This window comes from Merops nubicus, unplaced genomic scaffold (assembly GCF_000691845.1).
Source record: "Merops nubicus isolate BGI_N331 unplaced genomic scaffold, ASM69184v1 scaffold10665, whole genome shotgun sequence".
Taxonomy (NCBI): Eukaryota; Metazoa; Chordata; class Aves; order Coraciiformes; family Meropidae; genus Merops; species Merops nubicus.
In genome coordinates, this window is record NW_008610376.1 from 4082 (window position 1) to 14993 (window position 10912).

At 36.6% G+C, this 10912-nt stretch overlaps 1 protein-coding gene across 1 annotated transcript in view; it reads left to right on the top strand.

The window, feature by feature from the left end:
• The first annotated feature begins 844 nt into the window (after nt 1–844).
• Nucleotides 845–10912, top strand: part of PPHLN1 (periphilin 1) — a 63186-nt gene continuing 53118 nt past the window's right edge. The window contains exons 1-3 of the mRNA XM_008940899.1: nt 845–916; nt 4169–4315; nt 5130–5191. Coding sequence (XP_008939147.1) covers nt 845–916; nt 4169–4315; nt 5130–5191 — 281 coding nt within the window. The remainder of the gene's footprint in view (nt 917–4168; nt 4316–5129; nt 5192–10912) is intronic.

A 10912-nucleotide genomic window follows, 5' to 3' on the forward strand; every position in this document is an offset into this window, starting at 1 on the left:
ATAAATCTAGCAGTTTCTTAAATGTTTTCAGTGATGTGTAGTATATAATTTGTCACCTCTATAATCAGAAAGGTTTCAGCTCCAAGTTCTTGTTGCACAACATAGCATGATTAGAATCTATGGTGTTGGTTTATTTCCACCTCTAGTTGTTAATTTTGACATTTGAAAGTCACTTTTTTCTGGAAAGTGGAATTTTTGTGTTCTGCTGGCTCCCAATTTTAAATGGGAAGAATCTGTATGTGAAAAATGCAATTCATTCATGTGTTCAAAGTGCAGAGCTTTGTACTAACCAAACGATGTGTTGTGTCTTAACCTCTTTCCAGATGATTGAGATGTTGAAATAATTCAGTCAAAGTTATTATCTTTTATAGAAAAGTGGAAATAGTTCCATCTAATTATTAGCAATTGAACACTTTTTAAAAGAAGTCCTCTATTTTTAGCAGAACAATAGCAAAATTGCTATAAGGTATGTGTGTATGAATTCATATGTACAGCTGATATTTGCAGTATGCAGATATTACAGTAGAGCTGTTCATAATACCTGTAAGTCCTGTAATTATGTTGATTATAATGTACTAACTTCCAGTTGTTCTTGCTCATACTGCGAGTTATTTTTGCTTAAAGTTAATTAATTACTTTCTATGACTAGATAGACTTACTTTTAAAAGAGCTAATAAAAAAAAAAAAAGGAAGTGTGTGTGTGAGGCTTGTGCATAATACGTTGTATTGGGAGAGGCCTGTGAACCTTTGCTTCTGTGCTCGCTGTCCTTTCATCTACTCATAATGAGTCTGGGTTTGGCTAATTGGATTTTTATTGTTTTCAGTGGCATATCGAAGAGATGAAATGTGGTCTGAGGGAAGATACGACTATGAAAGAGTCCCAAGGGAACGTCTCCCTCCAAGGGTTCATCCTGATGTAAGTGTATAGTACATTTCTTTAGCTTTATACCATTATGCTATACCTTTGTACCATAACTTGTACCATAAGGGCTGGATTTCTGTACGTATTTAAGTTCCTAGTGTACCCCAGGTTCTTTTCTTTTCCCATTCATTTAAGCCAGCCATCTAGCAACTGCATCTGCACAGAGGTAATAGGATGCCTACAAAATTAAATCTTGTATTATGTTTTTCTAATCTATTGAAAGTGTTTTAGAATATTTGTATTTTGGTAAATTGACTTTTGGGGTATATTTTTTTTTTTTTCTGTTAATAAACAAAGGATTTTTAATAACTGGAAATCCAAAGACTGTACTATGTTATATTTTTCCCCAGAGGTGTGTTTTTTGTGTTAATACATCTTTAAAGTGATTTGAGGTGGTAAAACGACTACTTTTGGTATTGTCCTTGTCAATGATGTAATTTTTTATTAAAGTGTTAAAAGTATAGCAGGAAATGTTTGTAACGAATGTTCAAAATATATATTCAATAAAGAAAATGAATTTTGGAGCCTTGGAAATGCTTGTCAAGAAGAGTGTCGATGGAAATCTACTGTGTAGGCATGGAGGCTTCTACTGTGTGTCATTCTTGTAAAAGCAAGCACAGAAGCAATGCTTGCTCTGCTGTAGGATAGCTTTAGAATGCTTTTAGAAAATCTCTCTGCTAAAGAGATGGGTGAAATTAGTAGGCTTTTTTTTTTTTTTATCTCCTGTGTCTGGATTCTCTAAAGAAGAAAGAAAACAGGTTGTAGCTTTTTCTCTTTAGATATTATACCTTAAATAGAACTTAAAGAATACTTTTTAATAGTTCTGTTTACATGCTGTGCAATGTACATTTGGCAAAATAAAATTTCAGGTACTTGTGCCTGTTACCTGGCTTTGTCTTTTAGTTCTTTTAAATGTTGCAATAATAGCATAGCTGATTGAGCGTACTTTCTGGGTTCTTTCTACCATATTTTCAGCTTGTTGCTTTGGAAGTGTACCAGTGTTGGTAACTTGATAATATAGTTGTGTAGTCTTCTTTATTGAGTAGTGTAGTAGTGTTTGGCTGCTCTGTGATGTTTTTAACTCTCTTTACAGGCAACAACAAAATTTCTGCATTTTCAGCAAACTGGAGATCAGATAAGTTTGCACAGGGTATTTAGCTGCTTCTCCAAAATATTTATCAGCAGTAGGCTGTGTGGAAAGGCACAATGTACTTTCATAGATTTTGAATTTTCTTTTTAATTGACATTGGACTAACGCATTGCTCATTTAACTTAACCATTGCAACAGAGACACTCCTAAATTCTTTTAGTCTTTCAAGCTGTCCAGGGAACAATGTGTGGCATATGCATTATGAAAACTTACAGTTTAGAAGATGTGATGCACTCATTTTTGAACTTGATAGTTTGATGCTATCTTTATATTACATCTTTGGAACTGGAGATGAGGAGGCTAGCAGAATACGCTTATTTATCGCAATCAGTACTGTTTATCAGCACCAAAACAACACCCCCAGCAGTTGGACAAAGCCAGATCTCTGCCTTACTGAAAGATGGGTGTGAAGCTCCTTCTCATACAGCTCTGCTGATTCAAGATAGTTGACAGGCAGATCCTGTTCTTGTAAGCCTGTGCCATCGTATCTGTGTTCATGTATAGAGGTCTGACAATTTTGATGAGACACTTAAGTAAGATAACATTTATTCAGTCTATGGACATGGACAAATGGGCATTTGCTGATGCATTAGTGTGTTGAAATTGAGACATGCAAGTGACACAGAGTGAAGTATCTTTTGTTTGAGAGAGCAACAGGCTCATCCTAATTTAAACTAGTTGCTAATTGTATGCTAAGTATAGATTGTAGTAGAAACACATGCTTTCAGAACTTGGTAAACAACATGAAGTTGCAAACACTTGGCACAGTGAACCTGAGCTTTTGTGCAACTATCATGTTGTATGCAAGTGTAATTATGTGAGAGGGACTTCTGGATGATGTTAAAGCATGGAGCAGATTTATTTTGGCTTCAGAGCACATCTTCTTTGTAATATGCCAAACTGACAAAAAAAAAAAAAGGCATGTGGAGGATGTTCAGTGAGGTAAGGGTAGGTCAAGCATTGTGGCTGTGTACGAATGTGTGCCTAGCCTCTGCTTTGTGTCAGCGTGGCTGTAGGCTGGCTTTGGATCGCCCTCTAGTGAATTTGTTAGGTGGTCTCTGAAAGCGGAACTAATGTTTTGGGTTTTTTTTTCCGTGACAATATTTAACTGTGTGTGAATTTAACGTATTTTTCTACAAAAACTATTGGTGCATTAGAGTGTGACTTCTACTACCGTTAAAACTAATTTGAGTGTCTTTCCCGTCCTCTAAATTGCATGTGCCAACTCCGGTCTCTGCATTTATAGCTTGTATTTTTAAGACACATAGAAAAAATATGTTGCTAAAGCAAGAAGACTTAAAATACAAGGTCTTACATTCATGGTTTTGTTTGCTTTTTATTTGCAGTTAACTTGGTTCTAAAAAATGGAATTTGTATCTTTTGCAACTGTGCAGCTTGCACTCAACAAAGTATTTCTTTAACTGGTAAATTTTTTGAAAGAAATTTTGTTTGAAGGAAATAAAATAAATTAATTTTGCATTCTACCAAAAAGCTATCCAAAACTTGTATTAGAAGAAAAACCAAGAGTGTTGGAACTGGCTCTGTCACTTGAATCCTCAGATCACCTACTGCACTGTATGGAGAAGGTGCTTGTCTATTCAGATCACAAAGCACAAACTGTCTTCACTAGTCTCCATAGTGTGGAGGACGTTACTGACGTTAAGAAAATTAATAGTATTTTCAAATGGGTTCTTTGTTTTCCAGGCATTCCAGGTGTAACTTTCTTTATTGCATTCCTAAGTTAAAGTTTCTGAGAAATAAATGTAGCTACTGCTTTAAAGTCACTGATGTTTATGAAGTAGCTAATGTTACTGCTTTAAACTTTCAAAAGAAACTTAAACTGTGTTGAAAATTTTCCCTCTGTGGTTAAACTTGTAATGCCTAAGGGTTGCATCTGAATGGTGTCCTGTTTGACTTAGTAAGTTATTCCACTGTCAGACTGGCACGATTCCTAATGCTTGTTGTTCCCCTCTGCTATTTCAGCTTTAAGGTTATTATTGTACTGTATTTGGAAACAACTAGGTTTTTATTTTGTGTATTCACTACAGATTTCCACCTGTTGAAAGCAATATGATTTTGTTTGTCTTGTGGTTTAGGATGATTATCATAGAGTAGTAAACACTGCGCCCAAGAAACCAGCACTGCTTGAGAGGCCTGGGGATGGGAACTACAGTCGGTATGATGACTACAGCCACGCCGAGTACAGAGACTACGACCGAAGAAGCGGCCCGCCGCACCGCGGTGTACGTAAGGTGATTCTTCTCACGTGTTTGTGAGATCCATCTTCTCAGTGGTGCTTGAATACTGAACAATTCAAATGTTCTCTCACGCAGTGCATTGATGTTACTGCTGTTCTCATAAGCTGATATAGAATTAACAGAGAAAATATCCAGATTTTGATAGCTGGTGCATTTTTGCAGTTATTGTGCTTCTAAGATTCTTGTGATTACATGGTGGTTCCTGTTTGCTGCTTCTTAGGGTTCCTAGCTACTTTGTTGGCTTAGCACTATGTGCTCTGTTGACAGTAACACTGTGGAAAGCTCAGGACCTGAACTGAGAAAACAACAGTGACTGGAAGTCCTTTCTGTAATGCAGTGCAAGGTTATCTGGGTGAACGATTGTTGGGCCTTCCTAGTCAACAAGTCCTTGCACATGCAACTTGTTGAATGTTGTCTACCTATCCTTCTGGTTTGCACAATTGTCCACATATTTAAAGTCTGTCATGATGACTATTGATGGTATTTCAATAAGGAATTTTTTTTTTTTTTTTTTTTTTCTGAGAGGCAGGGCCTAAGTATTTAGTTTGAATTTTTTTCTAGTTTTTGTGTTTTGTACAGCTTTGCAAAATTGCTGATTTCAGTATTGACAGAGGAAGAAAATAAGAGGAATGGTTTAGAGTGACTAAACTGAGAGGAACCTTGCTGTGAATGATACTTTCTTTTAGCTCATTAAATGCTTTGGCTTTGCAATAAATAAGTACCATTTGGCAACTAACTGTACCTGACTTCTGATGTTCAGATACAGATCACACAATTGTTTTGGATGTATGTTTTGCAGGATGGAACAGGATACAGATGGCCAAAGGATGATCATCCTATGAGTCGGCAGCCTGAATACAGGTATTTTATAAGACTTTATGGTAGTGCCATGCATAAACTGGGACTATTTAGGGCATTTTAATTTGTTATCCAAACAGTTTGTAGAGCAGAGCAGTGAAGTGGCAGGAACTTGGAAAATGACATGTATTGAAGTAAAAGCCAATAGTGGAAAAGTGGTTTCTAGTTGTATTGTTTGAAATACAAATTAAGTCAATGGTGTGACGTAAAAGCCTCTATTTTAGTGTTTGTTTAGTAAGGATAGGAATCACAATGATAGCATCGTCACAGTGTGAACCTGGGACTGTAAGTAATTCAGTGCATCTCCCTTATCAGTCACACTTTTTGCATGACTTTAGAGAATTCTTTGTTCTAATACTTGCTTCTACGACTGCAGTACCTCAGGACCACAATGCAGTGCAATGATATCTGCACTATTTTAAGGTTGGTGGAGTGGATATTTGGATTATGAAGTTCACTATAGCCTTCTGCTGGCTTCCCTGTTTTCTCAGCTGAACTGATGAGTTTATACTTCCATCATACGTTATGTTCATTGCTGTGAGCATTTCTTAGTCTGTACCTCAGGTTACCATCTGTGAAACATAAGGAATAGTATTGAACAGTAGGGCTGTATATATGTCTGCAATTATGTTTGATGTTGGATTATTTGATATGATAAAGTGCACAGGATAGTGTGACACTCAGAATTTAGGGACAAGGATGAAACCCACCGTAAATATTCAGACAAGAGTTAATTGTTAGTGTAACTGAAATATTAAGTCTAATCTAAAGGTCTTCTCATGGCTGTGCTTGTATATGCTCTGCATCCTGTGTTTCCACTTCTCAAGGTGTCTGTCATTATACCAGGCCTGTATTTCTATATACTGCATCATGGTGTTAGTCATGAATCACAGAATGGTTTGGATGAAATAATTGGATAAACAGCCCATCCTAACTCCTTGTTACTGCTATCTATATAAAACTATGGTTGTACCATAGAAAGATCAATAGAAGTAAACCAAGCTAGCTGAGTTATCTGCAGACCCCTGGTCAGTTAGAAAAATTGCTGTTAAACTTGCACGAATTAAAAAACCAATCAAACAAAAACCCCTAAAACAAACCAAAAAACTTCAGGCAGTTTAGGAAAAGCATAGACAGAACAAGCCTGAAGAGCTTGCTTAAAGCCTCAGTCATGAGGCCTTGCAAACTCAGTAAGAAATTGTTAGTATCAATGGCAATACAGGGCTATACAAGTTGCAGTAGATATCTATTCCTTTGAATATGATGATTTAGACATAGAATAACAGGGTTATTACATAACTTGATCATGAAAAAATCCTTCATATATCATAAGGGTCTGCGTGTAAAAGACTTGTCTCAAAATTGTGTTCTTGGTGCTGGAAGAAACAGTAAAGGGTTTTGAAAAGTAGTAAGTGTTTTTATAGAAACTTGCATAAAAATTCTTCCATTTTTTCCTTCCACTTAAAAACAATTGGAGTTTTTTAAAGTTGGGGAAAAAAAAGAATGAGAAGTCTTTTAGTGCTGGCAGTTTATTTTACACAGAACAAGAGTGGCACCCAGTGGTCAAAAAACTGTCTTAAATGTGTCTTCATTTCTTCCATTCAAAATGTCAGCTTGTTTTGTTGAAGGCTTTAAAAATATGCTGCGTGATAGGTGATGGTATGATCTGAGTCTTATATATTTCAGAATATGTAAGTGTTAAGCAACTGCAATAACACTGGAAGAACATCATAAAGATCCTTGGTTCTGCCGAGAGTATGGGAATGGATTTGCAGTTGAATGAAGCCCTACTGAATTATTATAGAAAAATGTATTAGCGTCTCAGGGAAGTATGATAGTACAGAAGAGCATGGGAGTAGTAAATAACCTTGGATGTAAAATCCTGTGATCAGACTGCTAAACACTTGCAGTATTACAAGCTTTGTGATAAACTTAGGATTTTTTTTGCTTATTGCTCAATATTGACCTATGTAGCAGATTTCAACAGAGGAAACTGAAGTACAGCACTTGCTATATGTTGTCCTTGTGGTGACAACACTAATTACTTTCTGTCTTAAAGATGTGTGGAATATAAAATGTGAGATTAAAAAATCTTTTTCTTTGGATATAATGGAAGTTTTTTGGATAAGTTCTTCTGGAATCCATGTAAGTTGTTTTTATTTTTTTCTTTGACGTAGCAGAAGGAGATTTAATAGGGCTTGAACCAGAAATACTTTTTTAAAAATTGCATGGAACATGGTTGAAATATAGTACAAAGTTATATTTGTAAAGCTGAGGATACCTGGGAGACTTGTAAAGTTAATGGGTTTTTGTAGTCAGTACAGTGACAATAAATTCTAAAAAGAATAGCTCTTTTATTGATACAAATAATCAGTTTTCTTGAGTATTTTAAAAAACTTATTCAGCAGCTAGAAATGTCCCATAAGAAGTTTTTTTTGGTCATATTATGTTTAGCATTTCCTCTTGAGCATTAATCTTTCACATTTTTTTTTTTCCTTCTGATTTTTGGCAGCTTAACTGTTAGAAACTAGTTTCTTATGTCTTACTCTTTCAGTTTTTGTTCCCCCTATCTTTCTTTGGAGTGGTCAAAAACATTACTTGAAATTCTCCTGAAGTAAAAGAAGCTGCTTATCTGGAATATTAAAACCCCTTACATGATGCAGAATTTGAGGTGTTGAAAGTTCCTGGCATTGAAGAAACCTGTTGTTAGGGAGGGTTTTTTTGAGTGGTGAGGCTTTTTTGTAGATGTTGCTGCCGTTATTTCTTTTTTTTCTTTTTTTTTTTTTTCCTTAAGATTCCTGCCTTTTCCTTAAAAATACTAAGTGTATGTTTATGTAGCAGCTGCATAGCTGTGGCTTGAGCTGTGATATGTCGGCTGACCAGCAGCAATTCTCCCATGAGTGACACGAAGATTGTTGAGGTTCTACCACTTGGCTTATCTGTCTTTTCTCTTGCCTTCTTTCTTCTTACGGAGTTATACCCTAGTTTCCAAGCAGCTGTCATTTTCCAGTAGTCTACCACTGAGTGGAGCCTTCTGCTCTTTTCTCTACCATTCAGTTCTTGAGAGTTGTTAGCCCTGTTTTATACTAAGCTCAGTGAACAGCTCTCATCCTGACCGTGGCTTCTTCATGGTAATATTGTATTTTATATGTAAAAAATGAAACAATTCAGAGGATGTGCTGGGCATAAATTTCAAAATGAGTTTCCAGCCTTTTCTCTGGTGGTGACCTAAGGGGTTCTTGTGAGATTTCTGAACTGATGTGTATTGTGTAACCTTACAGTTATAGCTTGGTTTGAAGTGCCTCTTGGTTTAGGCCTAGTTGGCATGTATAAGAGAATTGCATATCAAAGCAGAATCTCTTAGTTTGGAGAACAGAGAATTTTCTGCACACACGATGACGTTTTTAATGTCTTGGTCACTGATGCTATGAGAATTGAGAGACTTGGAAATTACAAGGAGTAAAGATCAAATAGCACATGACTTCTTTGTACATTTATCTTTCACTGATGTGGATCACTTCTGGGGCTGTGTTCCTGCTTGTCTTTAGTGATACATCAAACTCATTTATTCAAAGCACTTGATTGATTTTATTCTTGTCAGATTTTTCAGTTATAAATTTGCAGAGAACTATGGTGTTATGTTGAAGAACTCCAACCTTGCAGACCTTCTGTATGGGCCTTATAGCAATGGATTTTGCATACAAGTTCGTCTTTATAAAGTCAGATGAACTTTTCAGTGTGAAATGCTTTAGAAGCTTATTAGCTGCTGCTAACTTTAGTCATACTAAATTGTAATCCTTTTGAGTTCACAGAGCATTACTTAATTCTTTTTTTTTTCAGCCAAACTGAGTGCATAATATGTGAAATATGCAAAACTTGGCAACTTAAGATGGGTAAGACTCATCTTCAAAGAGAAATTACAATATGACGCACTTGTAAATCCCAGCTATACGTGCATTAAATTTGATCCTTAAAATTGTCTGAGGTCCAGGGTTTTGTAAAATAAGGACTACCATATTTGTAGACTAAGTACTCTGCATCAGTAGTAATGTTGGTTCTGGACTCCTGAGAAGTGGCTCATGTAAGACATTTTTAATATCTCCTCTCAAGTTGCAGATATGAATAAATTTTCCTTTCTTAATGAAGGAAATTTGCTGCTCCTATGTGTGTTGTTTTGTTTATTTGTTTTTGTGGTTTTTTTTCCCCATGTCCTGTGTGAAATTAGAAAGTAGTCTTAGTCCAGTCTTTAATACTGAAAATATTTTAATTATATAAATTAATGTTTAATTAAAATATTTATATTTTAATTAAGTATTCATGTACAAATGTATTTGTATATATAAAGCAGATCTGCTTATTTGTTGAGTGCACAGGAATTATTTTGTAATAAGTAGAAATAATATAGTAACTTTGGTGCTAGAAGTGAAATAAAAGTGTCTTGCAAAATGTTGAAACGATTTTAAACAATTGGTGATTTGTGAACAACTAAGATTCATCAATCAGCTCTATATTTTGCTTTGAAAATCTTTGAAATCACACACCGCCTTTCCTCTGAAAATATTATGTGACTTTCTGAACATTAAATTGCAGTTACTGTTCAGGGTGGTAAAGCATAACACACCCCAGTTTCTGTAGATGCATAAACCTTCACAGAGAGATTGTGTTTACCGAGAGCCATTGAAAAAATTGGCATCAAAGAAGGGGATAGAAGCCCAGCAATCCTAGCTTTCTGGTCTGTGCTTGACCTACCCTTCTGTTTGGTAATTAACCCCTTGCAGGTGTAGTATATGATGACAAGATCATCTAGAGGAGTGATCTGAAGATTGTACAGTAAGAGGAACAATATTCTTTGACAAAAATGCTTATTTTCTTTTTCAGAATGAAAAGAATGGTTACGTTCCATTTCATTATCTTTAGTAAGTTGTGAATAATAGGAGAGGTGCCTGAGGACTGGAGGAAAGCAAATACAACTCCAGTCTTCAAAAGGGGAAGAAGGAGAAGCTGGGCGACTACAGATGGGTCAGCCTCACCTCCATCCCTGGAATGGTGATGGAAAACTTATCCTTGGTGCTGTCTTCTCTAGGCATATCAAGGTCAAGAAGGTCGTTAGGAGCAGCCAACATGGTTTTACCAAGGGGAAGTGATGTCTGATCTACCTGATAGCCTTCCGTGAGGAAATAACCAGGTGGATAGATTATGCTAGTGCAGTGGATGTGGTTTATCTTTATTTCAGTAAAGCATTTGACACTGTCTCCCACAGCATCCTCACAGCTAAGCTGAGAAAGTGTGGTCTGGATGATCATGTAGTGGATTGTGAATTGGTTGAAGGAAAGAAATCATGGAGCTGTGGTCAGTGGGACAGAGTCTAGTTGGAGGCCAGTATCTAGGGGGCTTACTCAAGGGCTAGTACTGGGGCCAGTACTAGTCAATATATTCATCAGTGACATGGATGAGGGGACAGAGTGCACTGTCAGCAAGCTTGCTGATGATACAAAACTGGGAGTTGTTGTGGTGACCAGAGCCCGCCCTAGGCAGGGATCGGTGTGCGGAAGATCTCGTGATGTAACGGAAAGCTCAGACTGCCCACGAGGGGCCTTGTGGGCGTGGCTTGTCATAGATAAGGAATTGCAGCGACTCAATAAACACCATTTGCAGCATCCTTCATATTGAAGCCAGGGTCTGTGATGGCACCCAACGGCAGAGGTTGGGTGGCAGCTATCCCGG